This window comes from Amblyraja radiata, chromosome 29, assembly GCF_010909765.2.
Source record: "Amblyraja radiata isolate CabotCenter1 chromosome 29, sAmbRad1.1.pri, whole genome shotgun sequence".
Taxonomy (NCBI): Eukaryota; Metazoa; Chordata; class Chondrichthyes; order Rajiformes; family Rajidae; genus Amblyraja; species Amblyraja radiata.
The window spans coordinates 1,928,902-1,943,742 of NC_045984.1; the positions used below are offsets into that span (position 1 = coordinate 1,928,902).

At 47.2% G+C, this 14,841-nt stretch overlaps 1 protein-coding gene across 1 annotated transcript in view; it reads right to left on the reverse strand.

Annotated features, from left to right (window-relative positions):
• The window catches only part of LOC116989715 (probable G-protein coupled receptor 139), a 33,877-nt gene extending 20,353 nt beyond the window's left edge, over positions 1-13,524 (reverse strand). The window contains exons 1-2 of the mRNA XM_033047312.1: positions 13,386-13,524; positions 4,295-5,175 (exon numbers count right to left, since the gene is read on the reverse strand). Of these exons, the coding sequence (XP_032903203.1) occupies positions 4,295-5,175; positions 13,386-13,524 (1,020 nt within the window). The remainder of the gene's footprint in view (positions 1-4,294; positions 5,176-13,385) is intronic.
• Positions 13,525-14,841: the final 1,317 nt, after the last annotated feature.

Below are 14,841 nucleotides of genomic sequence, written 5' to 3' on the forward strand. Positions count from 1 at the left end.
GTTCACCACCCTCTGAGAAATTCCTGCTCATCTCCTTCACCAAACGGCAGCAGCTTGACTGCAGTCCGTCTGTCTTTTTTTTTTTGTCTCGTTAAATGTATGTTTGATTCTTTTTTATTTTTTTATTTTAGCTGTGTATATGGGGGGGGGAGGGGGGGGGGGGACCGTTAATCTCTTCCCTGTTTGTGGACCCGACTTTTTCCGTGTCGGGTCCACGATGTTGTTGGGCCTAACATCATGGAGCCGGCGGCGGCCTCCGGCCGGAACCAACCTGAAAGCTCCTGTCGCGGAGCCTGCAGACCTGCCATCATGGAGCTGGCCGACTTCGGAGCGGGTGGAGCTGTGGTGGCGCGCGGCTTCCACCCGACTTCTGAGTTTCGGAGGCTCCGGCCGCAGACCCTGTGGACGGTATAGCATCGGGAGCTCGCAGGTCCCTGATGGGAGATCGCTTTTCGGAGTTCGTGCAACAGGAATTGATCCTGCCGGAATCGTGTGGTGAAATGACTTGGAGCGGGGCATAACATCGTCCAGCGCGTCTTAAAAGGCCACGGGACTTACTATCGCCCGCCGGGGGCTTTAACATCAGGAGCCCCAGTTCGCCTCGACATTGCAGTTGGACTGCTCGACCGCGGGAGAAGAACAAGGGAAGAGATAAGACTTTTGCCTTCCATCACAGTGAGGAGGTGTTGGAGATTCACTGTGATGGATGTTTGTGTAAACTGTTAAGTGTGGGTCTGTTTTTTTGTTGTTGTAGTTTTAAGACTACAAGCTGTTTGAATGACAATAAATGCCATTCTATTCCATTCTATTCTATTCCTAAAGGAACGTCTTTTAATTCTGAGGCTATGGCCACTGGTCCTAGACTCTCCGACTAGTGGAAACATCCTCTCCACATCCACTCCATCCTGGCTTTTACCAGGCTGGGACAGACTGCAACATCTTCACACCATGTCCCAAATCTTGTGTCCTGTCCTGCGTCACCCAAGGCAGCAGAGACGTTATAGGAGAGGGCAAGCACTGTAACAAAGTAGCTCACGATGGTTTGGGTAACATTCAGGAATGTCTATACATGTCACATCATGAATATTACTGAAGAAGGGTCTTGACCCAAAATATCATCTATACCTTTTATGGAGTGTGGAAATAGGACCTTCAGCCCAACTTGCCCACATTGACCAACACGTTCCATCTACACTAGTCCCACTCACACGCGTTTGGCCCATATCCATCCAAACCTGTCTGGGCGTGTCCAAATGTCTCTTAAATATTAGGATAGGCCCAGCCTTAACTACCTCCTCTGGCAGTTCGTTCCATACATCCACCACCCTTTGTGTGAAAAAGCTACCTCTCAGCTAATTTCTGAAATATTGGTCATAACTTTGGTGCAAAAATGCTCCAAAAAAAGTCTAAAATGCATCAGATAGCATCTAAAACCCGAGAGCTTCCTGGGCCCTAAAAAAGGGGGGGGGGGGGGGGGAGGCCTGCAGCGGCCACATAATTTCACATTAACATTTTTGTAATCCTGGCATGCCACCCCCCCCTTTTTGAAAAGCTTCGTGCGGGCCTGCCCTGAATATGGAACACTTTCCGTTCAAGTTCCTATAAAAATCGATCCCATTACGTTTTAAACCCATGTATACTGGTCCTTGATTCCCCTACTCTCTGTGTACTCTTTCTCGCCCCCGTTGTGATTTTTTACAGCTGTATGATATCACCGTCCCCGTCTCCCTCCCCCGGCTGCAGAATGCCCCCACCCCACCGGCACCAGACTGCCCCCACCTGAAGCCGTCCCTGCCCCGGCTGCAGGACACAACCCCCCTCCCCCTCCCACACTGCCCCCCGACAGCCACGACATCGATAGGCCACAGCAGCGTTTAGGCAGCGGCAGCGGCAGCAGGAAGCCACGGCAGCGGCGGGGTAGGCAGCAGCAGGGGTAGCAGGGCGGTTGAGGCAGGATGGAGTGAGTGCAGGACGCTCCCCCACCGCCACCGGCCCCTGACAGCCCCTCCTGAAGCCATCCCCTTACCCCGCTGCTGAAAGTGGTGTCATGTGATGATCATTTCAGTTGATGGCTCACCCATACCCACCTCCTCCCATGTCAAATGTCTCGGCGTCATTCTGGACAGTACACTTTCCTTTGGCCCCCACATCAGCAATATCACACGCTCTGCATACTTTCATCCCCGCAACATCTCCAGACTCCGCCCCTCCCTCTCCAAAGACAATACAAAAGTCCTCATCCACGCTCTGGTCACATCCCGCATCGATTACTGCAACGCCCTCCTCACTTGCACGTCCAATAAACTTCTTCATCGCCTCCAATGCATTCAGAACTCTGCAGCCCGCATCATCACCCGCACCAGATCATCGGACCACATCACACCCATCCTCACTCAGCTCCACTGGCTCCCTGTGCACCACCGGATTAACTACAAGATTTTACTGCTGACCTTCAAAGCCCTACACCACCTTGCTCCCCAATACCTCTCTGACCTGCTGCTACCATACACTCCTTCCCGGTCACTTCGTTCCTCCTCAGCTGCAATTTTAAATGTCCCCACATTTAGACTCAGCACCATGGGTGCCAGAGCCTTCAGCTGCTCTGCCCCACGTCTCTGAAACACTCTCCCACCTCCCATCCGTCACCTTGACACCATCGATCAATTCAAATCACAACTCAAAACACACCTGTTTAGATTAGCATACCCGACATAACTTCCACCATGTTCACCCTGATTTTAATGACTTAAAATGTTTTGTGTATTTTTTGTTTTTTTGTTTTTTGTTTTTAATCAACTTGATTTTAATATTGATAAATGTATTGTGATTTTATGTCCTGTAAGGTGTTCTTGGGTGTCCAGAAAGGCGCCAGCAAATAAAATGCATTATTATTATTTATGTGTCGATAGGGAAGTAAACAAGGTTCTGTACATTGAACGTCATCAGTCAGGGTACTGATTATAGAAGTCCAAAAGTTAGTTTACAGTTGTGCCACACGTCGGTGAGGCTGCATTTCGAGTACTGTGTTCAGTTTTGGTCCCTTTGCTATAGGAAGGATGCTATAGCTGGAAAGAGTGTGGAGAAGTTTTACAAGGATGTTGCCCAGACTTAAAGGCTTGGATTAAAAGGAAAGGCTAGGGTAGGCTGGGACTGTGTTATTTGGAGTACGTGTCTGAGGCGTGTTCATATGGAGGTGTAAAATCGTGAGGTGGATAGAGTGAATGCACAGAGTTGTTTATCTAACGTTGGGGAATCAGAATCTAGAGGGCCGAGTTTTAAGGTGTGAGGGAAGATTGAAAAAGACAATAGTTGCATTTAAGGGACTTTTCGATAGCCACCTGATGATTCTGCAGGAAATGCAAGGGTATTGATAATGTGCAAACAAATAAGAGGTGATCTTGTGTTTAAGAAGGAACTGCAGATGCTGGGAAATCGAAGGCAGACAAAAGTGTTGGAGAAACTCAGCGGGTGCAGCAGTATCTATGAAGCGAAGGAGATAGGCCTATCTCACTCCGCTCCATAGACGCTGCTGCACCCGCTGGGTTTCTCCAGCCCTTTTGTCTACCTGTGATATTGTGTATTGGGCACAGACATTGTGGGCCAAAGAAACTTCTCTTGCGCTGTGCTGTTCCGTGTTCTATGTTCTACCTCTGCCACCAACTGCTCTATTGGGTGGATATGCTGCATGGATGTGATCCAAAAGGTTGTTATGAAATACAGTGTGATCTTCATGCATTTATAGCTCAGAAGTAACGTTGTTTTTATACTTTTCCGGAACCGGCGCTTTATGTACCTGAACCTGCATATTATGGTTGAGCGTTCTCCGAGTCTGGTGTTTCATTGAAGATATATTTATTGATCTCAGGATCTACAAAACATTGTTGCTGTTCCATTAGTCGAGGGACATTTACTATCTTAGGTCGAGCTGAAGTATTTGTTCAAATTCGAAAGTACCAATTTAACCAGATTTATTTTATTGATCAGAAGTGCTGTATCAGTATAATGTGACGGATGGTATGACATCCTATATTATTGTGACACTATGTGCTGGGGTAACACCTCTGGAGAACATGGATAGATGACAATTCGGGTCGGGACCCTACTCCAAAGATGCTATCTGACCCGCTGAGTTACTCCAGCACTTTGTGACTTTTTATTGGAACCAATATCTGCTATTCCTACTTTCTGTATTGGTGAAGGTGTTTTCTACTTACTGCTTGAGAGAATGGTTGAGAGAAGATGCATTCGGTAACACACCTGCGCAAATTCTCCACCTCCTCTGTAGGAATTTTACAGTGAGCGTGAAGGGATATTTCACCAAATCTTTCAGCTGTTGTCTGAATTTAGTTTGGGTCACGGCGTAAAGAGCGGTGTTTGTGCAGCAACTGAGAAGCTGCAGCATAAAGCCCAGCTCTTGCAGCGTATTAGGTGGGAATGAAGATCCGATCCTCAGATCGTATATTCTCCCCCAAATATTGTACACCATATAAACGGACCACAACAGGATGAAGTTACCTGAGATGACCAATAGTAGTATCAGGGACTTCCTCCGGCTCTCCATCTCTGGGTCTCTAGCGCTCTCTCGAAGGCTGGGATCGCGGAGTCTCTTGCGGGTTCTGCCGGCCACTAAAACATATTTGGTCGTCAAGACGTTGAGCAGGAGAATGAGAGCAAATGGGAGTCCCGGGGTGACGAGATAATGGAGGAACTCAATTGCTGCCCAGACTGACGATCTCAGTACACCGGCTCTTTCCCGGCAAAACCAGGGCACATAATCAAGGTGGTATTCACCTCTCAGCATAAAATACCAGAAAATATTCTTTAAACTACTCAGCACAGTTATGGTCCCCAGAACAACAGCCGCCGTTCTCTCGGTACAATATTTAGTTCGCAGCTTCTGGCAGCTAATAGCCACAAATCGATCAAAGGTAAATGCGACGGTGAACCAGACAGAGCAGTCGGTGACTGCGGCGACCACGACAGCGTGGATATTACACACATGGATGGAATTCACGAAACTGAACTGTTCTCTGTAACCCATGGGTAATTGCTTCATTATCATATCGAAGATCACGACCAGTAGATCCGCCGTCGCCATGGCCTCAAGGTAGCGAGTGACACCTTTGGAGAGGCCGCACTTTCCACGGGACAGGATCACAATCGTCACCGTGTTCACTGCGTGGAGGTAAAGGCACCGGAGAATTATCCTTCACACCGAGACCGAGGTTACCTGCTTGATTCATAGATTCGTACAGTCGTACTGCACATGCACAAGCTTTTAGGCCCAATATGCCCTTACCGACCATCGACGCCAGTTCCAACCACCCGCGTTTGACCCATATCTCTCTGAACCTTTCCTATCTGTGTACCGGTCCAAATGTATTTTCATTGTTGCTGCAGTGCCTGCTTCAAACACCTTAACTATTCTAACTTACCTTACTTTACCTTTAACTACTCGAATCTGCTTAACTACTTAACGTAACTACTCTAAACTAAACTACCTCCTCGTTCCATATAGCCACCACTTTATGTTGAAAACGACCCCCCCCCCCCCCCCCCCCCCCCCCCCACACACACACACACACACACACTCCGTGTTTCTATTAAATCATTGCCCTCTCCGCTTAAACCTGTGTCATCTGATTCCATACTCAGGGTAATTAACGTTAAACTATTCCAATAATTATCTTATACAGCTCTATAAAGTCACCCCTGTGCCGCTTGGAATAAATTATTGCCCATCCAACCTCTCCCTGTAGCTGAAGCCCTCGTCCTGACAGCATCCAAGTACATCTTCTCTGCACACTTTCCACCTTACCCAACATCTGCCCTGCAGCAGGGTGACCAACACTGAACACAAGACACATTGTTTAAGAAGGAATTGTAGATGCTGGAAAAATCGATGGTAGACAAAAGTGCTGGAGAAACTCAGCGGGTGGGGCAGCATCTATGGTGCGAAGGAATAGGTGACGTTTCAGGTCAAGACCTTTCTTCAGACTGATGTGGGGGTTGGGGTGGAGTAGAAAGGAAGAAGCGGAGACAGTGGGCTGTTGGAGAGCTGGGAAGGGGAGGGGAAAGAAGGAAAAAAGCAAGGACTACCTGAATAGAATATAGAATAGAATAGAATAGAATAGAATAGAATAGAATAGAATAGAATAGAATAGAATAGAATATTCCTTTAATAATCCTTTTCAGGAAATTATTTGCCACGACAGCTTCAAGACAAACATAACATAACACCACGCTTTCATACATAACAAGTTAAAATACGTTAAAATACAAGTTAAAATACAATTAATTTAAAAAAAAGTGCAGTTATTTGTGCTCATTAAAAAGTCTTATTGCAGCTGGTAAACAGGACTTCCTGTATCTCTCCGTTTTGCACATTGGTGCAATCAGCCTCTTGCTGAAGATACTGCTCTTGATCACCTTCAGGGCATGGAGTGGGTGAGTGGGGTTTGTCATTATGGAACCTAGTTTATTTAAAGTTCTGGCCTCTGCCACCTGCTGGACCGTTCGTTGCTCAGCCCCGATCACTGAGCCGGCCTTCCTAATTAGTTTGTCCAATCTGTTTTTATCCGCTATACGGGCGCCATCTCCCCAACAGGCCACAGCAAAGAACAGAGCACTGGCCACCACTGAATGGTAGACACTGCACAGTAGGGGTTGGCAGATATTAAAAGACCTCAGCCTCCTTAAAAAATACAGTCGGCTTTGTCCCCTCCTGTACACCGCCTCCATATGACACTTCCAATTCAGCTCACTGTCAAGCTGCACCCCAAGGTACCTGTGATTAGCAACCACCTCCACCTCAGTGCCCTTAATGTTGATCGGCGTTGCTTGAGTCCTCCTCCTCCCCCTCCTAAAGTCCACCACTATCTCCTTTGTTTTTTTGGTGTTGAGATGGAGATTATTGTGTGCGCTCCACTCCACAAAGTTACTTATAATGTCTCTGTATTCCTCCTCATTGCCCCCTTTAATGAGGCCGACAACAGCTGTATCATCCGAATACTTCTGCAAAAAGCAGTTGTTGGTGTTCCATTGGAGATCCGCTGTGTAGATGGTAAACAGGAACGGAGCCAGCACAGTTCCTTGTGGAGCCCCTGTGCTGCTCAAGATGGTGCCCGAGACACTGTTCTGTAGGCGCACGTACTGTGGTCTGAGGGAAAGGTAATCCAAACACCACAGTACCAGTGATGGATCCACTTTCATCTTCTCCATCTTCTCCCCTAGCAGTCGGGGCTGAATAGTGTTGAAGGCGCTTGAAAAGTCAAAAAAAAGTAATCCTTACAGATGCATCAGCAGTGTCCAAATGTGTGTACACCCTCTGCAGCATGTAAATGAGGGCATCATCGACACTGATGTTAGGCTGATACGCAAACTGCAAAGGATCCATGTGATTTGACACACTAGTCCTGATGTAAGAAAGGACATTGGAGAAGTCAATGTTCATACCGCTGGGGTGTAAACTATCCAAGCGAAATATGAGGTGCTGTTCCTCCAATTTGCGGTGGGACTCACTCTGGCCATGGAGGAGGCCCAGGACAGAAAGGTCGGATTCGGAATGGGAGGGGGGAGTTGAAATGCTGAGCCACCGGGGAGATCAGGTTGTTTATTGCGAACTGAGCGGAGGTGTTGGGCGAAGAAAAGTGAAGAAAAAATGCAAGCAATGTCTCCCCCTGTAGGTAATCGTCAGAAACAGAAGATTGGGCAGAAATCCTACACGGCTGTGCAGTTACCGAGCTCGGCTGCACTGACTCTCCAGGAAGCGCTGCTCATGGTGGCCTGATCAGAAATGGATGCATTTTTCTTCACTTTTCTAAACCAGTATCACTTATTCAGTATAAAACAATCAGCCCAGATGCACGTTTTGGATCATTGACAATATATTGTGGACAGGCTGGAATGGGTTAATCAGACTCCTCTGTTACTCATCAATCCTCAGTCACCTGGGGGTATCGATCGTTGAATCGACAAGTTCAATGTTCGCGCAGAGATCTTACAATGTTGACAGCTTTCAACAGGAATGACATCGAGGTCGCCAGAAACTGGTGCGAGATCCTATAACCCTTCATAGGAGCATAATCAAATACCGAGTGACATTGATCCCAGTGAAGTGGCAGAGTGTGCGTTTAAAGACGTGGAGGCACAGGCGATAAAACACCGACAGTTCAAATGACATTCGGGCGCAGGATGATATCAGCCTTGAGCACGGGATGGTCAATCTTTTCGAAAAAATAACATCGATTAGCAGTGTAAGATCAAAATGGAAAGGCCAAGAGATGGTGCTTGAGGTTACGAGCGGTTTATTAAACATGTGCACACTAGAAGGGCAGCTTTGGCTCGCTTCCTGATGCGCACCAGTATCATTGTGGGAGCCAAAATTGAACGGACCCTAGTTGGTGTTTGAAGAAACGGGCCAAAGATGCCCTCCCCGTGCGCACCAGTTTAATAAATCGCCCGTTACTTCAAACACCAACTCCGTGTAGTCATTCCTTGTTTGCTCTTGCTACCAGTTAATAGGGAACTACTGGAGGAACTATACGGGTACAGGCAGAATTTGTGGAGGGAATGAGCAGACGTCGTTTCGGGTCGGGACATTTCTTCAGTCTGCAAAAAGAACCCATCCCGAAATGACGTTTGTCCATTCCCTCCCGAGATGCTGCCAGTCCCGCAGTTCTTCCAGTTGTTTTGTTTTTTTGTCGAAGAATGTAGCATCTGCGGTTTTTATTGTGTCTATTAGTAGGTAAACGCCAACGCAAAAGCAGCCGCGTGGCGTGTTGAAGTAGAGGACATGAGGAGACAATATCAGGCGAACCGTGCCGTTATAGTCAAAGTGCAGTAACGGATATTTGCAAGTGTTTCCAGCACGGACGTTACGACGTAACAAAAGGGGATAACAGTGTAACATTTACGTCAGTTAATAACTCTCTAATTTATCAATGGTTAATGCACAACTTCCAGACGTAAAGATGAATTATAATAAAGAATGCATATTGACCACGTGTTTTTTACATTCAATTCAGATCACCACACCTCGACAGATTCTTCTGCTTGAGGCCGTGGAAGAATCTGGCAGAATGGATACGGAAAATATGGGACATTTGGGCCGATGTAAGAAACGCGTTTTCTTCTCATTGTGGTTGAGAGAGCAGAGAAGAGAATGACTTTGATGGAAAAAATCAACGGACAATATTCCGAATGTCAGGGGAATAGACAAATGAAGTCATAAATTCAAGCGACTGAACAAAATACAGGACCTGTCATGGAGACATAGAGTCAATCGGCATAGAAACAGGCCGTTCGGCCCAATTTATTAATACCGAGTACGATACCCCCTTCAAGATACCCGATTTGCCTGCACATGAACAGCATCCATGACCCTGTCCCACTGTACGAGTTCATTCAAGAGCTCTCCCAAATTTAAAAAAAAAATCAAATTCGTGGAAGCACGTAGAATTTACGTAGCGGGTATGTCGGAGCTCGGGGACGTCTGTCTTTGCGGCTCAACGCTAACGGCAGGTACTCGGGAAACGCGGTAAGCTCGGAAAGACTCGTGAAGATTTTTCAACATGTTGAAAAATATCCACGAGAGCCCCGATTACGTACGAGCGGCCATTACCGTAAATCTCCGAGTTCGAATCACTGCAAACTCGGGAGAACTATTGAATGAACTCGTACAGTGGGACAGGGCAACCCTTCCTTTCGACGTAGCTGAACAAATGCCTTACATTTGTTGTGCACCCTCGGAAACCTTCCTCTGGTAGTTCGGTCCATACACCCATCACATGATGAAATAAAGGTCGGCCGACAGGAATCAGTCTGAAGAAGGGTTTCGCCCCGAAACGTTGCCTATTTCTTTCGCTCCATAGATGCTGCTGCACCCGCTGAGTTTCTCCAGCATTTTTGTGAAGCAGCAGCAGACGGTGAGAGGGGCGGTGACCAGGTGATTCCTGTCGGTAACTGCGGCCTGAAGAAAGCTTTGTCCCCAGGAGCTACACCTTGAGCTGCAACACCAGCTGCGCCTCCTGATCGTGTGTTGGGTGAAGAATTGCTCGCAGGTGCGGAACAGTGGCATCAGCGCCCAGTTTTAAGGTGAAAATACATAAAGCGCTGGAGTAACTAAACATAAGTTCATAAATCATTTGAGCAGGAATATGCCATTCGGCCCATCGAGTGTACACTATTCAATCTTTGCTGATCTATCTTTCCCTCTAAACCCCATTCTCCTGTCTCCTCCCTTTAACCCTTGACATCCATACTAATCAAGTATCTGACAATCTCTGCATATAAATACCCAAGGACTTGCCGTCTGTACCAATGAGTTGCACGGATTTACAACACTCTGATTAAATCTCCGCCTCATCTAATTTCAAGTGGCACCTCATTTTATTCAGAGGATCTGCCTGCTGGTCCTACACTCTCCTACTAGTGGAAATATCCTCTCCACGTTCACTATTCCCGGGCCTTTCAATATTCGGAACTAAGACTTGCATGGGTAAGCAGAATTAATCAGTCTGAAAAAGGATTCCGAAGTTACCTATCCACTGATGCTGCCTGACCCGCTGAGTTACTGCAGCACTTTATGACCTTTTGCGTATTAACCATCATCCCCAGTTCTTTGATTCAACTACATACAATGATAATCCCTTGTGCAGCTTAAGTGATCACCCCCTACCTCTTTCCGTGATTCTTTCTTGCACATCATCCTGGTGCACACCCATTTCACCACAACCACGGCGCCGGTTCCCCTCTCCCATTTCCACCTATATATCTCGCTTTAGCTGTACATCTCAACCCTATCCTTCCTCATCCGACACCCATTTATCTCATTTTCATATATGAGCTTCATCTGCCAATCAGCCGCCCCCCCCCCCCCCCCCTCTCTCCCATTGTATTCACCTATCACTTACCAGCCTTTTCCCCATTTTTTTTACAACTCCCTCGCCTCTACAACAATCGGTGTGAATAGGGGGTCCCACCGAAACTGTCGTGTCTCCATGCCCTCCAGAGATACTGCCTGGTCCGCTGAGTTACTCCAGCGTTCTCTATGTGTGTTGTTTTGGTAAACGAGCATCTGCACTTCCTTGCCACGAAGTGCTGGGCAGAGACAGCCTGTTTGGGCAAATGCCACTTTCTCCCAGGTTCCTGACTCCGCACCCATCGGCGGCCAGTAGTGATATCATGGTGACATTATCTTAAAAAACTTCGATATTTGAACTCAAAGCCTGGGTAGCGTAATGAACCCTAACCATTTATTACCCAAACAGGTGTATCTGTTTAATTTACATTGAGTTGAGAGATTATAGATTATAGATTATACTGGATACTGTCGCATCATATACAGAATTATGTTGTCTAAAAACAAGGTTTTCCGGTATTTTAGACTATTTCTGTTACACGAGAGCCTGTCCATCTTTACTTTCGCCTTTCATTGCTTCTCGTTAGCTTCAATTAGTTACACGAAAATTTGCTGGCAAAACTCAGCGGGTGAGGCAGCATCTATGAAGAGAAGGAGTTTCGACGTTTCAGGTCGAGACCTTCTCAAGACGTTCTTCTCTCCATAGATGCTGCCTCGCCCGCTGAAGTTTCGCCACCAATTTTGGTGTACCTTCGATTTTACCAGCATCTGCAGTTCTTTCTTACACAGCTTCAATTAGTTGTTTGTGTCTTTATATCTCACAAAAGCCAACCATCCTTCGTTTCTGCAAGCCTGATTTGAAGAGTTGCCTCGCAGTTACAATACAATACAATACGGTTTATTTGTCACATTACACATAAAGTGTAAGTGAAATGAATATGTCAGCAGCGGTACAATTATAAAGAACACACGCAAAAACACAATAAAAATTTAACATAAACATCCACCACAGCATTCATCACTGTGGTGGAAGGCACACAATTCGGCCAGTCCTCCTCCATTTTCCCCCGTGGTCGGGACCTCAACCCTCCGCAGCCGTTGCTGCGGGCGTCCAGATGGTAAAAGGACAAGGTACAAGTCCAGAGTCGTCTCTCCCCACCCGAGACCGCGGCTTTAAGTTGGTGTAGACCGCAGGCCGGCGGTCGAAGATTTAAAGTTTAAAGTGCCCGCCGCGCCGCTGCCAGAAGCACCGCAGATCGCAGGGCCGGCGGTCGAAGCCCCCCTCCACGGGTGATGGTAAGTCGCCACCGCGCCCGCGGTAGAAGTTGGTCGCGGGCCGGCAGTGATGGCTTCTTCTTCCCCCGGGTCCCCCACGAGGGATCCCGGGCTGTAGACGCCGCGCCAGCTGGAGCTGTGCAGACCGCGGCTTTAGGCTGCCGGCTGCCCCGGGCCAGCGAAACGGAGCGCTACCCTCCGGCGAGCCCAAGCGAGGGCTCGCCCGCTCCATGCCGAGAGTCCACGCTGCGCCCGCCGCTGAAGCCCCGGGCGCGTCTCCGGGAAACGCCGCGCCGATCCTTGCTGTTAGGCCACGGGGGAGGCGACCTGGAAAAAGTCGCCTCTCCATGGAGGAGGCGGCCGAAACGGTCCCCCCCCCCCCCCCCCCCCACACACACACACACACACACAAAACACACAAAGAAACATTAAAAACATACTTTAAAACATACTAAAAAAAGAAAAAAAGTTTAAAAAACTATCGCGTCACATTATCAGAGAGAGAGAGAGAGAGAGAGAGAGTCGTGCGGCTGCGGTGAGCATTATGTGGAGACATCAAATCGCGAGCTATTGGCGGCAATGAGGAAAAATAAATGAATACATTGTGCCGAAATGTTGCTTCACTGAGGGCCAAGTTTGACCCGCCAGCAAAAGGACAACCGCGTTTCGAGACAGTGCGAGTTTGTAAACAGGACCCGGCATTGTGAAGGCTATTAACGTGGAGGTTGAACAGAACAGAGCGGGAATTAACGTGTCTGATAATAATAAAGACGTGGCTGATAGATTCAATAAGAATTGTTCTGTAGAAGGAGTTGGAGAAAGGCAATAACAAAGAAATGTCAGTGGACATGATTAATAGTCGACAGAGTTTGTCAGCGGAGTAGGAAGGAACTGCAGATGCTGATTTAAACCGAAGATAGACACAACGAGCTGTAGTAACTCACCGACCCTCACCTATTCCTTTTCTCCAGAAATGCTGCAGCTTTTTGTTTTGCCTATCTTTTTGAGGTTGTGAGCGGTATGGATTATACTCATATATTGTACGGGAACAGGAGGATGACGGCAGAAGACATGTTTGAAGCCAACACGTTGATATTGGAAAGACTGAAGCGAAGGGATTGATGACACGAAAACATAAATTTACTGTTCTCGGAGAGGCGAAGGAGAAGCGCTCGCTACTGGCGAGTAAGGGAATTACAAGAAGGATAAAGCAGCCAGCGAAAGAATCGGGAGTGAATGGACGACTTACCGGGAACAGCAACGACACAAAGGAGAGGGTAGTACACAGGTTGTATGACAAAGAGTGCATACCAGATCCGATAATCTACTGTCAACCAATCATAATCCGCATAAACATATTCTAACGCCCAGAAGATATTCTTTGCCATGGTGCGCTCTTTCGACCCTCAAACAACGTTGATGTGGTTGGTTCCCTTTCAATGCGGGAACCACGGCTCCTCCAACGCAATGGGATAATTAGCTGCAAATTGTACCTTATTATAGAAGAATTAAATTCTCCAGTGGGAAAAGAACTAGGTCCCGTGGAAATTCACTTTAGTACACTCAGTGAACAAACAGCGTAAACACAGTCTCTATAAAGATTAAGTTGAATGTTTACCAGGACTGCGTGAAGCTGGCTTGTGGGCGCAGTGCTGAAATAATTGGCACCACCCCGGGACATTGGCGTGGCGATTGAAAACAGGATTTCAAATTTGTTGTGGCCATTTGGAAAATGAAAAACAATAATCTGGATCAGTACGGTATTACCTTGCTTGTAATGGTGTGGTGCCCGCTTCTGGTGAGATGCATTTTGAATAAAACTATTAGTCACCGACGATTTCAATACGGGGAAAGGCCAAGTATTTCAGCTCAATGCTCTCCGCCAAAACATTACCCATGTGTTTGACAAAGAAGTGCCAGAGTTGATGTTTTGGCAATGTTACATATCTTTGCAAATGCTCACATATTTTCTACTTTGCTTGCAAACGCGAACCATGAGTGGCCGTGATAACATGGGTTTCATGTTCGAATGACTTCCACTGAACGTTTGGTTCAATTATAACAATTACACTCCTGGTTTAGTCTTTTTGGTTTAAGATTCGTTTATTGTTGTTTAGTATACCGATTACAATAAAAAAAACATTCTAACCAATTAGATCAGACAATGTGGTAGGTAAATATAATCGTCAAACTCAAGTACCAAAGATAGAGCGAACGGGAAAATGCAGGGAGCAAAATGTAATTCTCAGCGTTGTAGCGCATGAATTCCGTAGACAAAGACTAATGGGCCTGTCCCACTTACATGCGATTGCATGCGTCTGGCGCGACAAAACCGGAAGCGGGGGTCGCGCTGAGGTCATTTTTACTCATATAAACGGGGGTTGCTGGCTGCTATTCCATCATCATCATCATGGAAGAGATGCAGACTGCATTGCTGCAACAGCAATAGAGACTTCTGTTAGCAGCAGCCCTCATGCTTACAGATCAGCTGGGCAGGAGTTCAACAAGGAAGGCTATCAAGAAACCGCGGAAGAGGTCTGTGTGGACCAGGTCTTTGTTCCGGATGAGACCCACTTTGGGCCAGTATGAGATCATGGTGACGGATCTGTAGCGGAAAGATGAGGCTGCCTTTAGAAACTTCACCAGGATCCCCCCCCTGACCTGTTTCAGGAGCTAAAGACACGATTCGGTCCTCTTCTGCAGAA